General features: G+C 53.1%; 6 protein-coding genes across 6 annotated transcripts; 3 read left to right on the top strand and 3 right to left on the bottom strand.

Annotated features, from left to right (window-relative positions):
• Positions 1-1434: 1434 nt before the first annotated feature.
• On the bottom strand, positions 1435-10146 carry MYCGRDRAFT_68159 (uncharacterized protein; the record flags this gene model as incomplete). Its single annotated transcript, XM_003854837.1, has 2 exons — positions 1435-2218; positions 2297-10146. The coding sequence occupies 2 exons, from the start codon at positions 10144-10146 to the stop codon at positions 1435-1437; spliced, it is 8634 nt and encodes a 2877-aa protein (XP_003854885.1).
• A 712-nt stretch (positions 10147-10858) lies between these two features.
• COP9/CSN5 (COP9 signalosome complex subunit 5) lies at positions 10859-12191 on the bottom strand (the record flags this gene model as incomplete). Its single annotated transcript, XM_003854836.1, has 3 exons — positions 10859-11037; positions 11095-11898; positions 11956-12191. 3 exons carry the CDS (start codon positions 11975-11977, stop codon positions 10859-10861), a joined length of 1005 nt encoding a protein of 334 aa, XP_003854884.1.
• Positions 12192-12388: 197 nt separating this feature from the next.
• MYCGRDRAFT_35747 (DNA polymerase delta catalytic subunit) lies at positions 12389-15766 on the top strand (the record flags this gene model as incomplete). Its single annotated transcript, XM_003855579.1, has 2 exons — positions 12389-14973; positions 15028-15766. The coding sequence occupies 2 exons, from the start codon at positions 12389-12391 to the stop codon at positions 15764-15766; spliced, it is 3324 nt and encodes a 1107-aa protein (XP_003855627.1).
• A 3141-nt stretch (positions 15767-18907) lies between these two features.
• On the top strand, positions 18908-21087 carry MYCGRDRAFT_68153 (uncharacterized protein; the record flags this gene model as incomplete). Its single annotated transcript, XM_003855580.1, has 2 exons — positions 18908-19194; positions 19245-21087. The coding sequence occupies 2 exons, from the start codon at positions 18908-18910 to the stop codon at positions 21085-21087; spliced, it is 2130 nt and encodes a 709-aa protein (XP_003855628.1).
• A 1839-nt stretch (positions 21088-22926) lies between these two features.
• MYCGRDRAFT_103184 (uncharacterized protein) lies at positions 22927-23756 on the bottom strand (the record flags this gene model as incomplete). Its single annotated transcript, XM_003854835.1, has 3 exons — positions 22927-23428; positions 23479-23643; positions 23700-23756. 3 exons carry the CDS (start codon positions 23732-23734, stop codon positions 23311-23313), a joined length of 318 nt encoding a protein of 105 aa, XP_003854883.1.
• Positions 23757-23931: 175 nt separating this feature from the next.
• Positions 23932-26422, top strand: MYCGRDRAFT_55066 (uncharacterized protein; the record flags this gene model as incomplete). The annotated part of the gene is made up of 1 exon (XM_003855581.1): positions 23932-26422. The coding sequence occupies one exon, from the start codon at positions 23932-23934 to the stop codon at positions 26353-26355; it is 2424 nt and encodes an 807-aa protein (XP_003855629.1).
• Between the last annotated feature and the right edge of the window lie 139 nt (positions 26423-26561).

Here is a 26561-nt window from a genome sequence, read left to right as displayed (position 1 = left end):
GGGATCTTGGTGGAGCCAAGTACCTGTTGCTCTCACAGCTTCACCTACATGACATACACTCTCCCCAACATTTGCCGAGATGCCTTACAACCACACTGGCATTGCATGCCAGGCACTGTTCCGCGTATTTGTCCTGCCAGCACTCACAAAACCGGCGCTTCGAACCTCTCGATCCACGAACCTTACCTGCTCTCAAGCATGGAACCGCTCTCTGCGACGACCTCTCTCCCAATCTGCTGTGCGGTCCGCGAAAACAAGAGCGCCTGAAATCCGAAAATATGCGGAGAATGACGAGATCAAAGCCGACAAGATCCACCTGGTCGATGCCGAGACACAAGCGATTTCGGAACCCTGCAGTCTTGCCGATGTCCTGGACTCTTTAGATCCCAAAACGCACCGATTAGTCCAGTTCGAGCTTCACGCCGACACTCGGATACCTGTCTGTAAGATCATCTCGAAGCGGCAGGAGTACGAAAAGGCAAAGCAACGCAAAGCCGCGTCGAAAGAGCAGAGGAAGCAGAACTTCAAGAGCAGTGAACAGGGCATGAAGACGTTGGAGCTGAACTGGGCGATAGATCAGAATGACCTTGGGCATCGATTGGAGAAGCTGAAGCAGTTCTTGGAAGAGGGTAGAAGAGTGGAGGTCGTATTAGCAGGCAAGAAGAAGGGAAGGAAAGCCACGAGAGAGGAGTGTGAAGCTTTGTTGGCCAGGATTGGAACAGCTGTAGGGGAGGTTCAGGGCGCTAAGGAGAAGGGAGACATGGAGGGGAAAATTGGCGGAGTGGCTAAGCTGGTCTACCTTGGGAAGCCGGTGAAGCGATCTGAAGGGAACGATACCTTATCTGCCGAGAAGGCCACTGGAGTACCAGCTAGCGAGACCGCTGAATGAAATATGAACATGGTCGAAAGCGTCTCCTTGAGCGCGGGTTGATGCCCACTGTTTGCTGCAATCTCGCCAACTAGGCGGTCTTATTCATTCGATCTTGTTCAGTCACCACGGAAATCTGGGGATATCAAAAGCGAGTCCATCTTGTCAGACATTAAGGGCTAGGGCTCGGCTTTGGGTGTTGTAACTGTGTGCCAATCCCTCAGAAAGTGTCATCCGACCCGGGTCATCAAGACCTAAATATTCATGCTCAATGCAGCCGTATAACAACCGCGCAATGCCGCCGGCAAACATAGCGAAAAGTAGTGTCAAGCGCTACACTCAGTCCCTCAAGCGACCGAGCAGTTTTTGCCCTCCCAGCAAAAGTTTGCTCTTCCGTTTCGCATCTTCTGGGTCCTCGTTCACCGACTCCGCGCCATTTTGGCTACCGGACGCAGGACTGTTCCCTGACTGACGGTTTCGTAGGCGGTCTCCAAACCCGCTCAAGTGGCGAGAGATTGAGACGGCTCGTGGGCGAAAATGCTAAACAGTCAGGTCAGCTCAATTCGTTATGCGTTGGGTAACAAGTCACTTACTTCTGATCCATCATCTCGACCCGGAGAAAGTCTGTTGTTCTGCCTTTGTGCAGGAGTTTGTGTTGAATGCGGATACTCTTGTCCCTTCTGCCCGTCAGGCGGCAGATCTTGCGAGACACGATGCATGTCCGATGTCGAGCCCGATGCCGATGAGTAGTTAATGCTTTGGGCCAGCCCGCTACTAGGAGGTCTGTTGGTCGAAGGGCGACCTGAAGTGGGAGCGCCATTGCTCGAATCCATGAAGCTGCTCGAATCCGACTTCATCGTCCAGTCAGGTGGGCCAAGAGCTGTCTGACTTGGACTCGGACTCATGAACGTGCTCTTGTTGACGAGCTCCCTGAGCCGCGACTGCTGCTCCCGTTTGGGCTTATGTTGGCTGAACTTGTTGCCCACGATGGCGCCAGCATGGCTGATCAGGGCTCGGATGACATCTTTCTTCAGCTGCAGCGCAAGGTCCAGGTTCGACCAAGTCTTGTTTCGGTACTCAAGGGTCGGCATGGTGAAGACAAGACCATGCACATCTTCGATGTTGCGTTTGCCTTGGCCTTTGTACGACAGGCAGAGAACCATGCTCGGAATCTTGACGTACGCCAGTGTCATGTAGTTGGAAGCTCGGCTCATCATTTGAGTGAGATCGTCAGATGGCTGATCCTTCTCCTTGTCCGCCTTATCCTTGCCCTTCTTCTTCTTGTCATCATTATGAGCGCGGTTAGCCGCAAGCAAGGCACGCTTGTGCCTATCATCGCCGCCGTCGCTACTGGTTCTCGCGCTACTTCGCATGGTGTTGACTGACCGCTCACTTGGTGAGCGGATCATTGACGGCTTAGTCTGGTACGGTGGCTGCTTCAGCGGTTGCCTATTGCTTGGTAGCGAAGTCTTCGATTTGTCGCTTTGCTGAAACAAGGAGAAGCCGTGAAAACCGTGACTATTGCCACTATTGATGCCAAGGCCCTTTTGGTCAGGCTTCGCCTTCTTCTGTTTCGACAAATTCATGGTCGGCTTCAAGCGATGCTCAAGAGATCCAGGTCCGCTGCCATCGGCGGTTGGCATCTCGAGATCCGGATCCGGAGTGTCCACAGTCATGACAGACCTCGAGTCCGCGGCATCGTTTGTACCGTCGTCGTCGTCTTCGTCTTGCGTTGGCAACATGTTCTTCACCATGAAGGGTGAGAATCCACTCCCATCAAAAGCGTTGCCACCGACGCCCGGAAAGATGTACTCAAAGAGCTTCTTGGCCACCTCGCGCTCCAGCTGCAATTTCAGAGGCACGAGGTCGATTTCGAAGTAGTCGACAACAGGGATTCCGGCAATGGCTTCGAGCATCAGCCAGTGCACACGCAGCATCTTCGTCGAGCCCAGATGACGACCGCCTTTGCTTTCGTCTGTGAAGGGGGAGATGATCTCGGGGTAAAGCGCGTCGCCAAGGAGGTTATAACCATTGATTCGGGCGATCTCCATGCTGTTGTAGTTTGAGCCATCATAGTTCTCGGTACGATCGAAAGTTGCATCCTTGATCTGGACCTCCATCAGAGATTCTCCCTTGTCTCGAATGAGATGCCATGCAATCTCTTTCGCAGCGATGTGCAGGTGCATGAAACCGCCGGCGCTGTCTTGTTCTCCTCGGTCCTCAGGCCGCTGCTGCGATGTTGTGATGGCCTTCATCATGAAGAATAGTTCGTCTTCGCAGCTCGCAAGATCTTGTTCCATCGATATCCGGTCCTTCCAGCCTTGTCGATCCAGGTACTTCTCGTTCACTTGAAAGTGCATCTTGATCTCCTCAAGCTGTCGGATTCGTTCTTGAAGCATTTGTACCATCTCCGGGGCTCCAGTCAAGTCGCTGAAGTCTGACGCAAGCATGATCTTCTCGAGACGCTCACTACGCGTCTTCTCGAGCGGCTCGTTGTAAAGCAAGAGATCCATGACAATGATGTACAGCGCAAAGTATTGCGCAGAATCACATATCGCCCTGAACCGCGGAAATTCGAGCCAGACATGATCCATTCTACTCTCTGCTGCTTCGCCGTCTTGTGATTTTTGCGGATCGCTACCAGAAATGTCGTCGTTGTGCTTCAAGCGCAAAGTATTGTACTTGTCGTAGCGAAGACTGGCCGACGTGCGCTGCACAATGCGGTGAAACCCATATGGATTCGTATGAAACTCGAACATGACTTCCATGGGCACCCACGGCGGCCAGTATGTCCCAGCCTTGACGCCGTAGCGATTCGCCGAGTAGAAGTGTAAGTACTCCGTGGAGAAAGTCTTTGTGCTGGTCACGAACATCTGCACGCTGTCGGCAGCCGCAGTGAACCGTCGTTGCACCAGGCCGCTAACATCGTCGTCGATTTTGTCCTTCTCCATGATTTGAACCACTTTGAGCTGCATACCCTTGGCGGTGAAGAGGACCGCCGACTTTGAGTTCTTCTCGCTTTGCAGCTGGACCTGGGGCGCAATCAGGCGGAAATGGTACGTGTTCAGAGGCGTGAATTCGACGGCGATGTCATCTTTCGGACCCTCAGCGTCCCATGTCTCGTTGGCTGGCTCATCCGCATTGACAAAGCTTCGTCCATCGCGGAGAATTTGATCGATGCGATCTTGGATCGTAGCATCGTCGTCAGCGTCAGGAGATACTGTGCTGTACTGCGTTGAGTATGATTTGCTCCGCGACGGGGTCATCACTTCGCCCTCCTTCTCTCGTTCCTCGAGAACATCGAGGATGAACTTTACAGCGCGCCGGGACATGTAGTACACAAATCCTCTCCTCTGACTATTCTGGTGAATGTACCGCAGAATTATGTTGCGGAGAGAATTGTTCCACTTGATCTGCGCATTGTGTACAATGAAACGGTTGTTGAACTCGCTGGTATAGTCGGCGAGAGGCGCAGCGTGGAGATCAACAGAGTCGCCGTTCTGACGGCTCGCGCTCTCTTGGGCTTCGAAGAACTTCTCGCTGGTTTCCAGATCCGGTACCGCAGAGGGATCATCCTCGTCCAGGCGCTGCAGAAGCTCATCGAGCATAGATGCTAGGAAGTTGTGTTTCGCTTGTAGAGATTCGGTATGGCCCCTCAGAGTAGCCAGCTTCGATTCCAGTGCTTGTCGGACCGCCTTATCGTCACCAGTATCCCGAATGACTCTCAACTCAGCCTCTCCGACTGCTTCGACATTTACAGCCTGCTTCTCCTTGATCAAGTCCAGCCGCCTCTGGATGAGCTCAGACTGAACCTTACGAGGATCGTTCTTCCCAGACATGACGCAGTAATGTGTAGGCTCATCTCCGAAAGGACTCGTTCTTGATGCATCGCCGGCTATTGTCCCATTGTGGTCGGTCTGTCTGAAGTAGGTAAACCTTGGAGCGAATCCCAGAGGAAGAATCTTGGTGACTGGGTCTGCTTCCGCGGGCAAAACCCAGTCAAGCTCTACAAAGTCGTCCATATCGATCCACGAGAAGTCGTTGTCCGGTATGTCGAACTTCGACATGTCTATCAGTGGAACTTGTCCGTGCATGGATGCCAGAGTGTCCTCGTTAGCTTTGTCAATGTCCTCGGCGCTGGTGCCCTCGATGTTGGCACTGAGTGCGCGGAGGTCCGCGGAAATGAAATCAAGCTGGGCCTGGTTTATCCGCATACCACTCGTGGTCTTAGTGCGCTCTCCCTCCCTGCCCTTCAGATCAAAGTGCTCCCTACGCTGATGCAGATCGAGCATGAAACTGTCGAGCCGCATCTTCAGGCCGGTGGCAGAGACGGAGTTGGCGGCATAATCTTCGGCGTCTTTGTGCTTATACACGTGACTGATGTAGAGCGGAGATAATAGCAAGTTGTACTTGATCGTGGCAAGATGACGGCCGAACTTCTTGCTCTTTTTCTCCGTAATTCCCCATAATGGACCTTGTCGAATGGGCAAGGACATAACCCCTGAGAACATTGACCACCAGCTGAAGAAGTGGGAGAAGAACCGGGGCGTCAAGTGGACGGAATTGTAGTTCTTGGATGGCTTCAGATTGTTCACCGACCAGTCACGGTCGTGGGGCGCGGCAATCGCAATCGACAGGTGGATGTGGTGACTCCTGAGTCCGCGGTAGGCATCGTACGTTTCTCCGGGAGTGCTCTTCGCGAAGTCTGGATGCTTCAATACCACATCATAGTGAGGCTTGAAGTCGAAGGTACGCTTGCCGTTTCCAAGATCGCGCTCGAACATCAATCCTGCAAGCCATCTGACCCTGCCGGAGAGTTTCATGACCACTTTTTTGAAGGCAGCATCGCGCTTCGAAGTACTAGACCCAGAGCTACCCGAATCCCCCTTTTCCATGTCAAGAGCGGATCTTGCATAGCTGTTGAAGTCAGGAACAGCGAGTATGTACTCGCCGCTATCCACCGCCATGAACTTGCGTGGGTCGTCGTCCTGAGCAATACTCCATTTCACACCATCTCGCCAGACCATCACGAGACCGACGCCAGTGCCCGTCACTACGTATGGATCACGAGAGCCTTTCAGCACCAGGTGGACATCACCATCACCCTTCCACGAAACATTGACTCGCGAGTGGAAAGACAAACGGATTTTGTCCCAGAAACCCACTCTGTCAGAGGGATCCACAGGCGGCTTGGTGAAGCTCTCCACGATCTGCATCATGTCCTGAATGGCCGGCTGGTACGACGTTGACCATGTGAACCTCGTGGGGTTACTCGTGTTTATATCAATGCTGATGTCCGAATAGGTCTTGACCGCTGAAATGGTGCGGCGTACGTCGATCTGATACCCATCAGGTCGTCCACCGGCCATCTTTTCTGGGGGGATGACCAGCACCTTGACACTGCGTTGAGATTCGATGTCTCGAAACTCTTCCGCAATGACGAAGTCTGTGCGCATCGATAGTGACGGTAGTCTCACAGATTGACCATTGGCCAGCGCCGGTACATGCAGCAGAGGAAGTGGATAATCACGCAGCTGAATGCGGGATTCTCCCATAGTCAAATGTAGGTTCATGGGCAATAGCAACCCGTACTTCATGTCCTTTGGCATGCCTTTGCCCACATCGTGCAGAAAATTGGGACACTCCTCGATTGGAAAGGTTGGCTTGTCGACCGTCAAACATAAATCCGTTATGGCCAAGATCATGAGGTCAGGCCGACGACTCTTGGCCAGGATGGGTTCGCTTTGCTCAACGCCTTCAACTTCATCAGAGACTCCGAACATTCTCCTCATCTCTCTGATGGCGTTGCTTTGGAAGTCCTTCACTCGGTCGATGCGGGTCTTCCATGATTGCGAGTTGAGACGATCCAGCTTTTCTCGCGCCTTCTCAATGGACAGCGATGAGGCGTCGCTGATGCCACATCTGCCAGATGCATCATAACGTATGCTACGCCGTGCATGACTATGGTCGCGCTGATCATCTTCTCTACCAGGACGATTGCTGCTGCGGCTTCGTTGCTTGTTTGACGGCTCCTTGTCTTTTCCGGCCCTTGACCGATCGTCCAAATGTGCAGACTGGGATCGCAAGCGGGAGTTGGCATTCTTCGAACTTCGGGAGAGCCTTTTCTCTTTCAGTCTGAACGCTTCATCTCGAGCAAGTCTTTGCTTCTGTTCCTCGAGCCCAGCTCTGTAGATGACGCCAAGCTTCCACTCGAAGTTGCTGTCTTCAATATCGAACAGCAAAATTTGTGATCGCAGCACTATTCGAGGAACGTGCTTAGGACCTTCGGGCTCCTTTGCGAGGATGTAATCGCTGCGCCCCGTTACGAAATGATGCTGAAGCTGCTTCGTGGTCTTGATGATGTTCGTGATGTTGTCAAATATGGTGTGCACCACCAGAGAGTGAGGTATAGAGATTCGTATCGAGTCAGCTCCGATGTCCAGAGACTTTTCGACTGTCTGTCGGTTGCCAATTTTGCGTCGCAGATCGCGAAGGTCGAGGCGAAGAGCTTTGAGGCTAGCAATTCTGCTCCATGCGGCTTTGGTCGCAGGCGCTCTCACGTACACGCGAGTCAGACGGCTGCGGAGGAATGGTGACGACCAGCGATGTCGACCTGCTTCAATATAGTACGCCTGTAGCATCATTGGCGGATCTGCTGGCATATGAGCTTTGACCTGGATCAAGTTTGACTTGAAGTCGACGGCGGTGATCTCTCGGCTAGCAATTTCTTCCAATGTAGGGTCGGAAAAGGTGAGTCCCATACTTGACGTTCGCCGTACTGCAGCTGGACGGTCGTCCCTTTCGTGGTCCAAAAACGTTTTCTTGATGACCATCGTCGCGACCCCGATTGCGAAATGGTTGTACAGCGAGTACTGCAGAAGTACACTTTTCGCGAACGAATTGACATGGAAGATTGGCCCGTGTGAATCTGTCGACGTCGAGAATGCAACTTCGAAGCGTGGCACAGACATGAATGATTCTGCATCAGAATCTTCAACTGAATCAATGATGAGACCCTCTAGGTTCGAGGTGTGGAAGGTCAGTCGTCTTCCGTCAGCAAAAGTCTGAGTGCGTTTCCTCGAGGACAAATGATCTGCGAATCGCGAGCGTTTATCCTTGGTTGGGGAGGCAGGAGTTGCCGTAGGCTTGCGCCGATGAGAATGCTCCACTGGGGCTTCATCACGATGTGCTTTGTACTCGGTGGTCCATGATTCGAGGTGCAAAGCGAACCCACGTGTATCTTTCGATACTTGCTCGTCGACACCTGCAAGCTCCAATCCAAAGTCTGACCCTTCCAGCCGAAGAGACTCCACCCAGCCAGGAATCGTACGCAAAAAGCTGGCTCGTGGTTTTGATTCACCGTCTCTCGGTGCAAGAACGTTCCTTCGAAGCTGCGTCACGATCTGGCGGACGCCTTCACAGATGTCCGGCCGAACGAGGAAGACTGTAAACTTTTGAGCTCTCCCAGCGGCCACAACCGAAACTTCCGGAAGGGCGTTGACATCAACCTGTACTTCGAAAAAGTCGCTCTGAAGCAGATCATGGCGATCCCCAGCCGCGGTCTGGTAATACAGGCGATGTCTTGAGTGTCGATAATAGGACTGCAAGCTGTAATGCGTTTGGCCATTCAGAGCGTGAGAAGATTCGCACTCCAACGCTATCGAGGATACTGATGAGATCAGCAGATCAAAATCGTCGTCGGTGGCATTCTTCTTGTCCATCGGTGGCAGCGATATGCGAAGCACAGGCTCTTGAACGGACAGCTTGACATCAGCCTTGGGAAGGAGTTGCGAGATCAAGTGATGATGCGATGAAGTCGGGCTGGAACTTTCACGACTAGATCGCTGTTTGAGTGTTTCCTGCAACAGAGGCAGATGTTTTGGGTCCAGGTCAATAGATGGGGAGGTGCACACGAAGTTCGCGTATAAAATATTCGAATTGCGGTCCGTTGCATCGTCCTTCTTGGAGTAGTGGATCGTTCTCGAAGGCAACGTCGTCTTGACAGTAGCGGTGACCATTGGAATGTACAGCATGCGCTCGGGATGCTCATGTCCATCATCGATGCCTGCAGAGATGGCTATGCCTGTCACCAGCGCTTGGTGAGCGATATCTTTGGAGGAGAAATACATCTTGTGAGCAGGGCTCTTCGGATCCAGGCGAAGCACATCCAAGCCCAGCTCCTTCATTGCAAAATTAAAGTAGACGTCCTTTTCTCCAGTCGTCTTGATGGCAAGAGTTTTGGAGAAGCCAACGAAGCCGACCGCGAATTGAACTTCCTGAATGCCACGCAGGATTGAGGAAATGAAAGCTTTTGAGTCGGAAACAGCCTGAACGAGGTGCTCATCGTGGCTGTCCCGTTCAGCTTCTCCTCTCGACGCATCGGTGAGCGCTGTATCCGAGAGACTGCGGCCTGGTTTCGGGTGAGCGTATCTACCACGCAGGAGATCCGCACATCGTTTTGCATATTCGAGGTCATCGTAGGGCACCGTCAGTCGGCCAAGCTTGAGCGATATGGATGCATCTCGAAGGCCCTCGCGTTCGCGATGGAGCATACCATGAACGTTCAGTGTGCCGTAGTCGAGTATCTCCGTCGAGTCTCTGCCCTCCGGAGTGAACAATATGCTTCGAATCAGCGACTTCCATTCCGCCGGAGTCTGTGTCTCTGGCTTATGCTTGTGGTGCTGGAATAGTCTGCTCCGGTCGACAGTCTGTTTCCTGGTATCCACTGAGACCGTAAGCCTTTCAAGACTTACCTTTCCCACACCTTCCACACTGAATGTCGTGCCAGTTGCGACCACATCAATCAAGCGAAGCCATCCAATCTCCCTGTGTACTCGCTTGACCTTCTCCTTCGTCCTCATTAACGTCCGCCATAGCTTTCCGTGCTCGTCGTTTACCGGTTCGCGATCCGGAGTCGTCGTCCCAGAGACATTCTTGCCCTTCTGGACTGACCCATTGCTCTTCTCCCCAGCTTCTCCGACGTCTTTTCTGCGCGCATCATCCAAAGCTTTCAAATCTACCGTCACTGCGAGCTCCGTGATCACCAGGCTGCACCATGTTGGGAGCGCAAAAGTTGGTCGATGTATTGACAGACCTATGCCGCGGATGTTGATGCGAACCCCGGGTCGCGGAGAGTATGCGATGCGCCTGAAACCGGTATAGCCCACGCGCTGGATTGAGACACCTGTAACGATGCGGAGGACCGCAAAGACAACGAAGGTGAAAAGGTATCCAATGACGACTACGCCGAGTAGCAAGGTGAGGGTTGGCACAGGCATGACTGTTCCGCCATGTCGTTCGCGCGGCGGACTCGGGTGCCGTGAATGTGTTTGCGCCTGAGTTGCTCGGAATGGAGTCGTTAAAGGTACGCGAAGTGACTCTCCGCTAATCCTCGGTGAATTAGGCTGTCATTAGTGAGATTAAGTGGATTAACATGCAATCGAAGTGAGACGCTCCAACGATGCTGCGATGAAGTCACAGCTTCCCCGAGCATCCATCGATATTTCGCATCGCTTCGTACAGTACCAATTGAAGCATCGCATGAGGCGTCCGCTAAGCGGGCCGGGCTCCGTGGTTCATCGGGCTTAGCTTGAGTTACCTCCGGGCATTGATGATCTTCCCATCTTTACCCTCCGTGCTTCCGCTCAATCTGCACCGAACAAGCTAATCGAGCGAATTTCGTAGGGCGAGGACTGCGCGGAATGTCGGTGAAGCTCGGTATCGAAATCCGTTCTGCGACAACGACACAGTCCTACTGGTAAAATTAATTCCTTGTTGTGTCGCTTACATTTGACTAGACAAAGTGCACCGAGGTAGCTTGGAGTGTGCAATTTGAGCGGAAGCATGGTGGTATCATTTTCTGTCCACCTCTGGACTGTTTCATGACGTCTCGTTCATTCATCTATGGCCCTCTCAGCCTCAGTGGATGCAAATGTATGGCTTCTAGAAGACGCATTGTTCTCGTATGGGATTGAAGGACCATCTGCACCTTTACGAAGTCTCAGACATTTGGGTATCAGTGCCATTCGCGTCCAACTCAGCAGAGACTTGTGCGACGTGAGGCGCGTGGCCAGCGAACACCTTCTCCTTGACCAGCGATGCCATCAATCCAGTTTTCTCTTCGTTTGCGATCTTCTCGGCTGCCTTGGCCAGCTTACTCAGCTGTTCGTCTCCGCCCTTGCCATTTCGTGCCGGTCCTGTCGTCACACCGGATCGCTGTCTCGTACTCTCCTGGGCAAGCTTCGTCTTGGCTGTGAGGTCCTCGATCTGTGCCGTCACGTAGTCGTGATTCGTGTCGAGTGGAGAAGAAGACAGCGTTTGCACCCAGTACTTGTTCCACAACGCCTCCAGCAACTTGTTGTCCAGGGTAGATTTGAAGTGCGAAACTTCTAGAGAGTAGTATCTGTTCGCGTGCGCACCGAAATCCTGCGCCTTTGCCGTTGGAACTGCTGCCATCCCCTCTGCTGCTGAGACTTGACCCTCAGGTTTGTAGCCTTCTGGGTATGTGCGGAATGCTCCGATTTCGACCTTGCCAGCGCTGATCGTCCGATGTGGATCGATGACGACGGCGAGGAAAGGATCGGTGAACATCTGCTGAGTATGCTGGGTCATTACATCGATGCCGGACAGCCAGCAGCCGTAGCCTGGATGACTGTGGTACCAGCCGACTGTGTTCTCGAGTTGTCCCGACTCTCGCGACCGTGAAAGAAAGTTGATCATGTATTCGTTCGCCTCGTCTTGCGCGTTGACCCGTGTTTCCGTTCCTTCGACTGGCAGACGCATTGAATCCGTGACGATGAATGTCTCGTGTTCAACGTATCCGAGCATCAGACCCATCACTTCAATCTCGCCTCCCGATCTTGCATGCATCACCATCTTGACAAGCGCCACCGCCGAGATGCGCACATACTTGAAGTGGTGAGGATCTTGCTTCCATGGCTTCTCGGTCCCTATCCTCTTCTGTTCGTCGGCGTTGTAGTTGTAGAGTGCATCGCGGTGTGGGTCGACTAGTTTGGCGGCGCCTTCGGTCTCTGTGTTATGCGTTAGTGGGTTGACATCAATAGCACGGTTTGAATCGCTGCACGTACCCCATGCCTTCTCGGAGTCCATTGTTGCAGCTGTCACGGTGTTGAGACTTGGGACAGGAAGAGGTCAATGAAGACTGCGCAATACTTGGCCTGTATTCAGTGACGGAGGCGTTCGCTGTAGATCTGTAGTGATGAATCTGGAGGTGCTCGTGGAGTCGATATAGCTGGAGCTCTTCACTATATTCTCACGTTCCAATGTCGATGAATTGCTGCCACATGATCATTGGGTTGATTGTGAAATGCGTCGGTGTTTGGTGGTGGAGAATGAAGATGGATGTTGATTTGAGCTCTCTGGCTGGTATGAAGTGTATCAACCCCACCAATCTATGGAACTCGCGCTAGTACACGAGCCGAGCGCGTCACTTAGGTACCTACCTTAGCTTCTCTCGTGTTCTCCTACGACTTTGTCACTTTACACACCACATCGCCCAACATGCCCGCAGTCGTAGCACCACCGCCTGCTACGGTACCCAGCAAGCGAGTCTTGCAGGACAATACCAACTCTCGCCGGAATCAGCAGGCCTCGCCACAGAAGAAACGCAGACTGGACGACTCGAAGCCGGTGTTCAAGACTCCTGCGAGAAGAGGTCCTGATGGGAAGCCCATTAATTCGAGTCAGCCGAAGAGCCAGTTTGAAGAGGAGGTTCTTGAGCGACTCACGCAAGACATCGACGCCTTGAAGCACAAGAATGCAGAAAAGGACCAGCATTGGGCAAGACCGAGTCTAGACAGCTTCAACGACAAAACGGACACCGTGAGCTTTCAGTCCATCGATGCCGAGGAGGGCACTCTTCATGGTGGCAAGGCCACTGTGAAGCTGTTTGGCGTGACAGAGGAAGGACACTCCGTACTTCTCCATGTTACGGACTTCCTGCATTACCTCTACGTCGCGGCTCCGATCGCCTTCACGAAGAATGACTGCGAGCCCTTCAAAGTCTTCCTTGAGTCCAGCCTTGCTCAACATTCCGCTGCCATTCAATCAGTGCAAATGGTCATGCGGGAGAACATGTTCGGATTCCAAGGCAACACCAAGAGTCCATATCTTAAGATCACAGTGACGGACCCCAAGTTCATCAACCGTCTCCGCACGACGATCGAATCTGGCAATGCCAACTACAAGGGCCTCTGGAAGGTTGCTGAAGGTGGGATCTTGACCTTTGACAGCATCCAATACGTGCTTCGTTTCATGGTCGACACGGAGATCTCGGGCATGTCCTGGGTTTCGGTCAATGCGGGCAAATACCACATGATCCCAATGCGGGATCGGCAGTCAAACTGTCAGATCGAGGCACATTGCCATTTTCGCGATATGATTGCGCACCCAGCAGATGACGCAGAATGGTCGAAAATGGCTCCACTTCGCATTTTGAGCTTCGACATCGAGTGCGCTGGACGAAAGGGCGTCTTCCCAGAAGCCAACATCGATCCTGTTATCCAAATCGCCAACGTCGTCACCCGATATGGTGAAGAGAAGCCCTTCGTTCGGAATGTCTTCTGCATGGACACGTGCAGCTTGATTGTAAACACGCAAGTGTTCGAATTCCACAGCGAGGAGAAGATGCTCATGGCATGGCGCGATTTCTTGGAGGAGGTTGACCCGGATGTTATCATCGGCTACAACACGTCCAATTTCGACTTCCCATACCTTCTGGACAGAGCTGCTCATCTCAAGGTGGGCAAATTCCCATACTGGACGCGGCTGAAGAACGTCAAGTCTGCTGCTAGAGACGCCAACTTCTCCAGCAAGCAGATGGGAAATCGCGACACAAAAGCGACAAACACCAATGGCCGTCTGCAGCTGGATTTGCTGCAACTGATTCAACGGGACTATCAACTGCGAAGCTACACACTAAACTCCGTTTCTGCTCACTTCTTGAAAGAGCAGAAGGAAGATGTACATCACACCATGATCACCGAGTTGTACAACGGCACTCCAGAGTCGCGCCGCAGACTTGCTGTATACTGCTTGAAAGACGCCTACTTGCCACAACGTCTCATGGACAAGCTCATGTGTCTTGTCAACTACACAGAAATGGCAAGAGTCACAGGTGTTCCCTTCAATATGCTCCTTTCCAGAGGCCAACAAGTCAAATTCATCAGTCAACTATTCCGAAAAGCTCTGGAGCAGCAACTGGTCGTACCGAACCTCAAACCGGAAGGCAGCGATGAGCAGTACGAAGGCGCCACGGTCATCGAGCCTACTCGAGGCTACTACGACGTTCCGGTTGCAACCCTCGATTTCGCATCTCTGTACCCCAGTATCATGCAAGCGCACAATTTGTGCTACACCACACTCCTGAACAAGAATGCTGTCGAGAAGCTCAATCTGAAGAAAGACGAGGACTACATTGTCACACCTAATGGAGACCTCTTCTGCACGACCAAAGTCCGCAAGGGTCTGCTGTCACAGATTCTCGAAGAACTTCTGGGTGCCAGAAAGCGAGCGAAAAAGGCACTGGCAGTGGAGACCGATCCGTTCAAGAAGGCAGTTCTCAACGGTCGACAACTGGCCTTGAAGATCAGTGCCAACTCCGTCTACGGTCTGACGGGTGCCACTAACGGAAAGCTGCCCTGTCTGGCGATCGCCAGCAGTACCACCTCCTACGGCCGTCAAATGATTGAGAGAACGAAAGAAGAGGTGGAGAACCGCTACACCATCGCCAATGGATACAGCCATGATGCCCAGGTCATCTACGGTGATACGGACTCTGTCATGGTGAAGTTTGGACCCAATGATCTCGCGAAAGCCATGGAACTCGGGCAGGACGCGGCCGAGTACGTGTCGAGCAAGTTCATCAAGCCCATCAAGCTGGAGTTCGAGAAGGTCTACTACCCATACCTGCTGATCAACAAGAAGCGTTATGCTGGCCTGTACTGGACCAACACTGAGAAGTACGACAAAATGGACACCAAAGGTATCGAGACGGTTCGTCGCGACAATTGCCGGCTGGTTCAAAATGTGATCGAGACGAGCTTGAAGATGCTTCTGATCGATCAGGATGTGCAGGGAGCTCAAGAGTAGGTCCAGTATCCCCTCGCGCTCGACAATCACCATGCTAATTACGACCGCAGCTACGTAAAGGAAACCATTTCAGAGCTGCTCCAAAATCGGATCGACATGTCCAACCTCGTGATCACAAAGGCCTTGAGCAAGGTTGATTACGCATCGAAACAAGCCCATACCGAATTGGCAGAACGCATGCGGAAACGCGACGCCGGATCAGCGCCAGCTCTCGGCGATCGTGTGGCCTATGTGATGGTGAAGGGTGCTGCAGGCGCCAAGGGATATGAAAAGTCCGAGGACCCCATGTTCGTGCTGGAGCACAACCTACCCATCGACACGAAGTACTATCTGGACAACCAACTGGCGAAGCCGTTGGGTCGCATCTTCGAGCCTATCCTGGGCGAGAAGAAGGCTGGGTCCTTGCTGACTGGCGATCACACGCGTGCCATCTCTGTCGCAGCGCCGACCATGGGTGGCTTGATGAAGTTTGCCAAGAAGACCGAGACATGCCTTGGTTGCAAGAAGCCTCTGTCATCCAAGGAAGAGCAGGGTGGTGCTGTTGGAGCCGAGTGTCGTCCACGTTTCGGAGAGCTGTATCAACGATCGCTGACGAAAGTGTCGGAGCTCGAGGTCCGCTTCGCTCGGCTGTGGACACAATGCCAGCGCTGTCAGGGCAGCATGCACAACGAAGTCATTTGCTCGAGTCGCGATTGTCCAATCTTCTACATGAGAATGAAGGCGAAGAAGGATGTGGAGGATGCGGGCAAGGAGATTGAGCGGTTCGATAAGGACAGTGCGTTGTGGTAATGGCGCTGTATTGGCGTGTCTCGTCTCGAGTCGGCCTAAGAATAGAAACCGAGTCCGCCGGGAGGAGGATGAATGACGTTATTTGACAGGTCATACAGATACTGTCTGTGAGTGGTTCGATGGTTGGCTACTGTCGAGACCTGAGCGGCAATATCAAAGGGCGAAGCCCGACAATATCAGTTAGTGAACATCGAGGCATAGAGTAGTACGCCGCAGAAAATGACCAGCTTGCAGTACAGGTACTCACGCAATACCACTTCCCAAAAACGACTTTCCAAAGAAGACCAATGACTTGTCTGCACTGCCAACAACGCGGCCTTCTATATTACTCGAACATTGTACGAAGTTGTTCCACTGACTTACCTGCTCAGCTTATTAAGACGTTAGCTTGTTGAGATGTCCCGCGAAGTTGTATGGACACTAAGTGATGGAAACGGGCACTCCAGGATTTGTGATGTAGGATCAAACAAAGGACATTCGGAGAATCGGAAGCTGAGTCCGGAGAAGAGCTCATGCACTGCCTCCGTGTCTCAGATCCACGGCAAACAGATGGGACCTCTCAGCCACAGTTTCACAGAGCGTGGCGCGATCGATGTCGTGCATCATGTATGGCGACTGGCGAAAGTGATGCCATTCCCGTTTGTGGTAACATGTCAACATGTGTCGTTGCACAGCTGGAGGCTGGAATCATCAACTTTCATCCGCCTTTGACCCCCGCTTCTTCTCACAATGGAAGGAAGTGAGGTCACCCGATCCTCTCCGCCGTGCTCGCTCGAAAGCTCCGGCGCGGCGCGGCCTTGCAGCGGCTGTTCCTGGCGCTAAAAGAACGACCGGAGCTGACAACCGCCCTGTCCCGCACGTTTTTGCGCGCTCGGAAGCTGTGTGCTGCTTTCATCATTTTCAACATCACGATGGATCGAGACTGCGCACGCACGGCTCAGCAATCGGACCTAGTCTGTCATCCAAACTCCATCGCTGCCAGCCGATCGATATGTGGCGGTCTGGACGGGCAGTGCTTGTTGCGTTTCAAGGTTTCCTTTGTCTCCCCGGGACGCGTTACATACGTGTTGGACGGTACGCTAGACCTCAGGTTCAGGAACCGACCACTTGTTCACTCTTCATGCGGAAAAGGTCGAAGCGAAGAGATCCAGACGCTTCCTGTGGCTTGGTTGGAAAGGGTTGGAGGACGGCTTTACGAACGTTGACACCGCAATCAACTTCCCGAGTGAGCCGATGTGTAACAAGTTTACTGTATACATCCGAGGGGATCAGGAACAAGGGTGAATATTTTTAGCTTTTGAACATGCTAGGATGCTTCACATTCGCCGGTGTGCGCGCACTTAAAGCCGTTGTGATCTGCGACCGAGAATTGTCACAGCCTCGTTGGCAAGACAGGCGACGGCATTGATACAAAAAGTAAAATCGCCGCGGAAGCATTTGTGAGTGTCATGCCTGATGACAGTGATGAGTAGTGGTGTCTCCTCTTGCACCCCTCCCCTTTCCGGATGCCTTAGCTAGGATGTACCGTTAAGTGCCGTCCGAGGTACTTGCCTTAGCCCTTGCAAATGCTGACCAACTAGACGCAAGCCTCCCATAAATCCCGCCGACGGGGCACTTGGGGGCAGGGATAGTGTTGCACAGTCTTTGCTGACCATGGACCGATCACAGGGAACGTGGAGAGCGCGTTCCGTAGCACGGACTGGAGGTTTCACATCACTGGCTGCCTCACCACCAGTACACTTGGATGTTCCAGCTGCACCACAGCGGTCTGCAGTGTGGCACGTGTGTGATTTCGATATCCAAGAGGAGCATCGTGCTGACCTTGTAAGGGGAATGGCAGACTGGGGCGTAGAGGCCATGAGCAGATCGAAGTCAATAAAGGTGCAGATGGCGGCGACCCATCTATGTAGGCGAGCAGGTCAAGTCCCTCTACGTGGCCAAGGCATCTTCGTGACCAATCGATGCAAGCCATTTCAGGCGTCGCAACTTGCTATACTCAAGCAGTTGGGAGTGTCAACAACTCCGACAACAGTGAGAATGCCATGCAATAGCCGCTTATACTCACTCCACGCACGCTGCAACACACCGGGCCATAGACGGGAGACGTGGACTGTCAAATGCGAGATCAGGTACGGAGAGCGCTCGCCGGTCATTCCATGATTACCAAGCACGAGGAAGCACTTGATGGTTTATGGTAAGGAGCGGGAAACACCATCAGGCGATGACGGCCGTCGACGCGCCGCGGACGCATTGGTGATAGCGCGGGTCCTGGTGGTGATCTGATGCAGTAGCTGCTTGGAACGTAGAGTGTGAAGTCTTTGGGTCTACCTCCTACTTTTAGCGTGAGACGGGAGCATCCGTCAAAGGGGTATCGACTCGTGAGCGAGAGCTGCCGAGCGAGAGCGCGATTCTTTCCACTCGCTTTCCCCTCGCCCACTACCAAGCCGCCCGTCCTCCTCTCAGGAGATTACTTCGACCTGCCCTCTACCTAATCCACCTCATACTATCACACCCTCTTCCTCATCTCCGCCGTCGTCGTCGTCGTCTTCTTATCGATACCAGCGTCAATCACTCTTTCACGACGTTGCGTATTCGACTTGTCTTTCCTTTCAACTCCCTTTCTGACCTGGTTTGAACAAGGAGCACGCCTGGCCCGCCGTCACTCTTTCCGGCACCGCGTCCCTAATCCATTCATTCATTCATTGATCGGCTACGTCGAATCGTCCATTCTCTTACGAATCAGCCTCTATTCCAGCATTCCATTCATCGATCTGCTCGCCTACAGCCGAGCATTGCACTGCACCGCATCACTGCATCGCAGCGCCTAATCATCGGACCAAGCAGAAGCGCAGAGTTCCGACTACATTCTCCGCGCCTGGTCGTTGGTACATACCTTTTACGACCACGGCTCGAATCTCACGGCGACAGCTGGCTGCCACGCACCACCACCCCATTGCTGGACCATCGACTCGACTTCACTTCGTCCGCTTCACACTCAATTGTCCGCCGGCCGTCAAACGTTCAGTTCCGCAGCGCCTGCGCCGCAACCGACGACCGACATCTCTTTGTTCTAGGACAACCCGATACCACAATCAACGTCTTGTAGTCCACGGACTGCAAGGCTACAACATGGCCGAAGTCATGCAACCACAACTCTCACAGTCTTCGTCATCCCTCTCGCAGGATGGCTCGACCACGCCCACGAACTCGAATTCTAGCGCGAACAATGCCGCCCGCCGACCTCCCCGAAAGAGCACCCTCACCCAGCAACAAAAGAACCAGAAACGCCAGCGAGCTACGCAAGATCAGCTCATGACCCTCGAGGTTGAGTTCAACAAGAATCCCACACCTACGGCATTAGTTCGAGAGCGGATTGCATCAGATATCAACATGACCGAGCGTTCGGTGCAGATTTGGTTCCAAAACAGGTGGGTTTTTGGTGGATGATCGACTGGGACAACTACTAACATATCTACAGGCGTGCAAAAATCAAGAACATTGCCAAGCGAAGTATCGAAAGCGGCGAGGACTGCGATAGTATCCCGGAATCGATGCGGCAGTATCTGGCAATGCAGGCATACGGTCCAGGAAAAGGCCTTCCAGCTGGGATGATGGGCGGGCGACCTGGCTTTGCTCCTTATGGTGGCGGCAATTTTTCACTCAACACCGACTCGTCCTCTGGCAAGGTCGTGATTCAGCATTTCCACTGCCGGTCACTCTCCATTGGTACTTGGCGTCGAGTAGGTCAGAGCACCATGGACTTGGTCGTGTTCTACTCGCCAGACAAGGCGTGCATCACTTATTACATCAACAACGACTCTGCAGGATATAAGATCGAATACCCCTTCGCTTGGATCAAGAACATCACACTGGAGCAGGGAGATGTTCTGGCTGCTGCTGAGGGTGCATCGCAACGCTCGGGCGGTCTGATCATCGAATTGACTAGGCCGCCAAAGTTCTACATGGACAGCTCCGGCAGCGGCGGCTTCTACGAGTGTGGTGATTTCACCGAGGACCAGCAAGCGAGTCAGGTCATGGTGCACCAGCTCGGCGGCCCGTCGAAAGTCCTCAGCGGGCAACTCGCCAAGCTGGTGTCTCTCGAGTCATACCAGAATCGACATGCTCACAACATGTTTGATCCAAGTGTATTTGCTGTCTCTGCTCCCGTCTCGCCCGTTGGCCACCGTCCTGCGAGTCAACCGAACCACTTGATGCATCCTCACAGTGGCATGTTTCTTCAAGCTCCGCCAGAGCCCAATGCTGGACTAATGGGACCTCCTGGTCCGCGTGGTCACAAACGCCAGCGAAGTCGGTCCGTGCCAGTCGCTGTTGATTTCAACATGCTGCGGAATGGACCCATGCCTTCATTCCTCATCCAGCACGAAGGTCAGTCTGCACCGCAGCCCATGCAAGATCCAAACATCTTTGCGCCGATTCCACAACATCAACATGCTTTTGCCAACGGGCCTCCTGGCTCACATCTCAGCATCGATACCTCGGCTGGCTACATGGGCCTCCCGTACAGTGGCGCTCTCTCAGCAACCACTGCCAACTCGCCAAGTGAATTCGGCACTCCAGGGTTCTTCAGCGCTGCCCCTTCTGCGGAGGGCATGCACGCTGCACAATTCAACTCATCGTTCAACAATGGCTTCTTGTCTGTTGATGCTGGCGCTATGATCGGCACTAGCAACACTCCGCTTTCAATGTCGAGCCATGGTGATCCTGTCATCGCGGATCACTCGCCTCCTCTCAACGGAGTTGGCCGTAGTCAAAGCGCCGATATCTTTGGCAACCACGGTGAAGGGTCTCAACTTGGCGATGAAGGTCTTTACCTCTCGGAGACCTTCAACAAGCAGATGGCGCTGCCGTTCCGAAGCCCGGGTCTGCAGGAGGACTTTCAATCGCCCATGCACGATGGCATGTTCAATTTTCAATCGCCATCCAACAGCGGCCAAGACTCTCAGAACAACATGAACATGTCCGGCCAGCAGCAAATGCACTTCCAATCAAGTCCTCAACACAACGCAGACAGCAGCAACTATCAGTCGCCATCCCAGCACCAAAGCTCAATGCACCAGGACAGCGGCGTCTCCTTTTCCACTCCATCGCACATTTCTCACGACCAGTCATCCATGTTCAATAGCCCTCAGGACAACGGAATGCTGTACCAGGACTCGAAAGCCTATTCGAGTCCTGGGCACATGCAACAACTCGCCGATGATCAGCAGATGTTCACCAGTCCGGGTCATGGCATGGACATGAACACGCAGCAGATGTTATACGTGGATCCGCACTCCCTTGGACAGCAACAACAGCAATAACGAACAAGCACGAGACATACCTTTAACTCAGTGTCGACAACGCTCTGAAGAATCAACGACGAACGATACTGGCGCCTTGAAATGAACGCTGCTACAGACCAGCGCCGCCATGCCCATTGGCTCCTCTTACAACTCATAACAGACCCACAATTCGGGTTGACTCTCGACGGATGCTGCTTCGCTGCCTTTCTCGGCTGATGCTTGTTCCTGTGGGACAGCAGCATGGTGATGCGTGAGGAGAGAAGACAGTGATTTGAGTTGCCCGTGAAAGGATAATCGTCTCTTGAGACTTCCTGGATCGAAGTGCTCGCCTCTTTGCGCGTGCACATGTCTTTCACGACAAACCATTCTCTTTTTCATTTTTGATTTTCTGCGCGAGCGACATCTGCTTTGGGTCGGCGTTGTGATACTTTGGCGACGGGGATATGGAAGGCAGGGCCAGGACGTAATTCAATGGGAAACGTCCTTTGCCCTTTCCGCTGGACGTGGGGCTGAAAAAGGAGAGACATAGGAAGACCCCTCCCATCAACGTCCTTGTGAGGGAATGGAGTCTGCTCTGGAAAGGACTGCACGAATGGACGGAACGGATGGATACCCAACTGAGCGGAGTGGAGCCTACTGGGAAGAATGAGGATGCTATGTGAAAGCGAGGAGAATCGCAGAGGAGCAAGGGAAACGTTCAAAAACAATGGAGTTTTCTTATGGTTGCTACGTTTCATGTTTCTACTTGTCATCATTTTCCCGCGTTCTTGAAAGCTTTGGTGCCAATGGAGGATACCTTATGATAATGTCTTCGAGCTAGGTGGAAGCCTTGACTGTTGAATTCTCGTTCTGGCAGCGAGGAACGTCAAGAGTTGAGGCGAAGGACTATATAGTACGGCTGTTGTGGCTACTGTATGAAAGACTGAACAGCGATGATCTTTCTCTTCCGTACGTTGTCCTTGTAAGAAGAGTTCTTACAGTGCCTTCCTTGAGCGACAAGTCAAGTCTACTGACCACGATTGACAGCACACTGCATCAGCCGCCATCTTTGCGAAACAACGCCTCTTTTTCCAAATGCGGTTCACGCGTTCACGCGTCTGTCCCAGATTCACCATACATCATCGTCAACCTCCTGCATGCGTAGCGCACCCGCGACCCACAAGCCACACGATGGTTCGAGACTCTTGGTTCAGATTCCCACTTGCTTTCGGACCGGAAAAATAGCGAGCGAGTCCGGCCGGAGATCGGACGTTCTGCACAAGGGCTGGTATGGTGGAGTGGTGATTTATATGCGATGCTTCCGGACGTTGCGACTTTGCCTTTTGTGTGTGGACGTCCGATGACATGCATCGGGGCCGCATGTGATCGATAGGTCGATGACATACCTGTCGACGCCCCTACCGCCGACGTTACTCGTGCACTTGGTTCAGTGCTTGCTGGTGAAGGGCATGACACAGTAGGTGGTCGACTGCCTTACCGGTACGTACTACAGTACTCTTTGGGTGCGTCGGCGTGCCAGCGTACATGCACGGAGTCTCTTCTATCTCATCAACTTACCTGACCAGCTCCGTTGGGCGACATGTGAACGTCCATGGACGACTTCCACTGACTCACTTGAATAGCCGTCGAAGCCGACATGCCAACTTCTCCAACGGTATTGATACCGCTGTCTCGGCAGCGTAGCCATCCTCGATTGAAGCATGCCCGGCCAAGGTACGATGACTGATGAGCCGTGTGGAGAAGGCGAGCACTAAATGAAACTGTCGCCATCTAGGTGACTGTTCCTCGATTGACCTTAAGGGCGAGGGACCATGTCGCTTGCTCGAGCTACGTCTTATCAGATAGTGCAAGACTGTTGTAACATCCTCCTCTGTGAGGGACGATCGAAGTCTATTCCTGCACGAATTGACAGCCGGAGGAACAAGAAACGTGATGATCCCAATGCTACGACGCGCTGGGCAGCCCCTCCTCATGGATTTCATTCAGCTCGCCCGCCGGCTCCTTCCTCCAGCGCACCCTCAGACATGGCTCTGGTTTGTGGATATACGTCCAGGGACAGAGTGGGGGATGCAGCTCGACATGAGACTGCACTCGGAAGAATCGGGCGACTTCTCGGACGGTTTCCCGACAGAGCCCTGCCCCTTTTCCGCTGGGCTGGGCTTTCGCCGCTCCAGAACGACCAAAAGTCCAAACGCCGAGTGGTCTGTTTGGTTCGCCATCCCGCGTTGCGAGATTCCATCTTTATCCGCCGTGCAAAGTCGAGACGAATATAATGTTGTCGCCATTCTGAAGCTCGTACTTGTCCTCGCCCTCCAATTCCCAATCCGCATCGTTGATCAAGACAAGAATGCCAGGTCGTCTGCCACCACGTAAGCATGGGCCTCACGGAATGATCTTGAGGTAACGTACACTGTATCATCAAGTACGAACATGTCTTTCCTCGGGTCTTTCATGAGATTGTCGCATAGCCATTTGATCAGATACGCTACACTCGTAGCTTCGCCTTTCGGGTCTTTTGCTGGTAACGAGATTTTGTGTTGCCGTTGATCGGAAAATAGAAGTTCGAGGCCGCCGCTAGAACTGATTTTAGTACAAATTCGTTGCAGGCGCGGTATTGAGGCCTCACCTACGTGAACTCGACCACGATGTTGATATTCTCCGCCATGATCACAATCTGCACGCGTTCGAAGCTCGATGCATGTTACATATGTTCGTGATGCTCGGTCGTTGGAAAGGGCGATGTCTTCTGATGACCGAGAGGCTAGTTCTAACCCGAGGCAGTTAGATCGAGATTTTTCGAGACTGCGAGATTTCGATGGAACTTTTGAATTGAAACTCATAAACAACCATGACGCTACTGCGATGACGCGGACGACGACCGAATATATTGCTGCCGGTGGCAACAGGCACTCATCAGCAGCCGACTGGGCGACTGGACTTCTGGCTTTCGGAGCGGGCAACAACATAGCATTATGGAATCCTGAAGATGAACGGCAAGCTGGCGTAAGCTCACTTTTGGCCGGCCACTCGGATACTGTCAATGCAGTCAAGATCTACGAAAACGGTTCAGACCGGTACATACTCAGTGGTAGTGCCGACAAGACGATCCGCGTTTGGTCAGATACTTCGAGCACAGTTTCCGGATTCCGTGAGACTCAATGCTTGTCCGAGCATGCCGGTTCGATCAACACATTGGCCATTTTGCAGCAACGCCATATCTTCGTTTCCGGGGCTGCGGACGGGACGGTCAATGTCTGGAGTTTCAAGGATGGCGCAGCCTCACTTGTCCAGTCCATTGCCTTGAAGCCGAGATATCTGCCTTTGGCTCTGGCAGTGACATCGTTACCTAATGAGGATCTCCTACTTGCTGTCGCTGGGACATCTACTGTCATTCAACTGTTTGTGAAATCCAAGGATGCTGAGGGGTTTGAGTTCCAGGCTACACTTAGCGGACACGAGAGCTGGATACGATCACTAGACTTCACGCACGAATGCAATGCGCCACACAGTGACGTCCTGCTCGCTTCAGCCAGCCAGGATAGATACATTCGTCTATGGCGATTCCGACAAGGTCAAAACGTCATGCAAGCGGGCAACGACATTGCCAGTGGACTGTCAGTTCAGACCGACGCCAAAAGTCTGTCGAACAAGGCGCACCAAGTGGGAAGGCCAGACTCGAAATATTCGGTGACTTTCGAAGCTCTTCTGATTGGACACGAAGATTGGGTATACACAGCTCGATGGGGTCCACGTGGTTCTCGTACGAGTGCGCCCGTATTGCTTTCAGCCTCGGCGGACAACTCTCTTGCAATTTGGAGTGCCGATTCAGCCACTGGCCTTTGGGTGTGTACTAGTAGGCTGGGCGAAATCAGCTCGCTGAAAGGCTCCACGTCAGCTACAGGAAGTACTGGTGGATTCTGGACAGGCCTGTGGCAGTCGGAAGGGCAATCGGTCGTCAGTCTGGGACGTACTGGAAGTTGGCGTTGCTGGACTTTCGATCCCATTAACGACATGTGGGTTCAAAAGACTGGTATCAGCGGTCACGTTCTGGAGGTCCAAGGCATAGCTTGGTCAACAGCTGGGAACTGGCTACTCTCTACAAGCTCCGATCAGACGACGAGACTCATCGCGGAATGGAGGAGAGAAGCGAGATCGTCGTGGCATGAGTTCTCCAGGCCGCAGATCCATGGCTATGATCTGAATTGCGTTGATGCGATTTCAGAGAATCGCTTCATTTCTGGTGCTGACGAGAAGCTGCTGCGAGTTTTCAACAAGCCCAAGGCTGTCGATGCGTTGATCGCTGAACTTGGTAGCATCGCTGCTTCGGTCATCGACGATCTGCCTGACGCCGCCAACATTCCTGTCCTTGGACTTTCGAATAAAGCAGTTGCTGCCACTGGAGCAGGTGAAACAATCAACGGCGTGGATAATGGCGACGCTGAGGATGATGACAACGTTGACTCAACATCAGGTGTTCGTAAAACCACGCTGGACCTCGCTCATCCCCCCTTGGAGGACCATCTCGCTCGATATACCCTCTGGCCTGAGCACGAGAAGCTGTATGGTCATGGGTACGAAATCTCGGCTGTTACTACGAGCAGCGATGGGAAAATAGTGGCCACCGCGTGCAAAGCCAGCTCCATCGATCACGCCGTCATTCGACTGTACGATACGCAGGAATGGCGAGAAGTGAAGCCGGCTCTTACAGCCCACAGCCTAACTGTCACAAGTCTGTCATTCTCGCGCGACGATCGATTCCTGCTGAGTGTCGGTCGGGACAGACAATGGGCCATTTTTGAGAGGTCCAAAGACGACTTCAAGACGTACCTTCCGCTCGCAGCAAATCCGAAGGGTCACAGTCGCATGATCTTGGATTGTTGCTGGGCGCCTCTCAGAGCGGGTCATGTCTTCGCAACAGCTGGGCGCGACAAGACCGTCAAGATCTGGCGTCTTGACGACGGCAATGCTGAGTGCAAAGCCACGCTTGCTGCTGGTGCCTCTGTCACTGCTGTAGCCTTCGAGGCTGAGCCAACCCCAAGTGGTGCGCTGCTTCTTGCATACGGCAACGAAGAAGGAGTCATCTCGCTAGTATCACTCGACTGTCGGTCGTACGAAGTGCTGTCAACAGAGCGACTGGATCGAAGCATATCGCCGAGCGGAACGATCAATACTCTTCGATGGCGACCACGACCTTCGAGAGCTGAAAGCACTGCAAGAACAATTTGTCATCTGGCCTCGGCGAGCGATGACTTCTCGGTGCGAATCTATAACGTTGAGGTGACATGAGGCATGATGCATGGCCACAGTCGACAACCCGAGTAGGGCTTGTGGCAAATGCCTCGCAATCTCTCCTAAATCATGTCTATGACCAGGTTTCCCTGACTGCGAGTATGCGACAATGAAGGCCGGCCAGGGCCATATCGCCACAGCTATCCCGTGCGGAGGTCGACATTTGCATCTTCCCGCGGGGTGGTCTTTCTACGAGGTACCAG

Source organism: Zymoseptoria tritici, chromosome 2 (genome assembly GCF_000219625.1).
Source record: "Zymoseptoria tritici IPO323 chromosome 2, whole genome shotgun sequence".
Classification (NCBI taxonomy): Eukaryota; Fungi; Ascomycota; class Dothideomycetes; order Mycosphaerellales; family Mycosphaerellaceae; genus Zymoseptoria; species Zymoseptoria tritici.
Note: the sequence above shows the minus strand (reverse complement) of the source record. Positions and strands in the feature narration are given on the sequence as shown.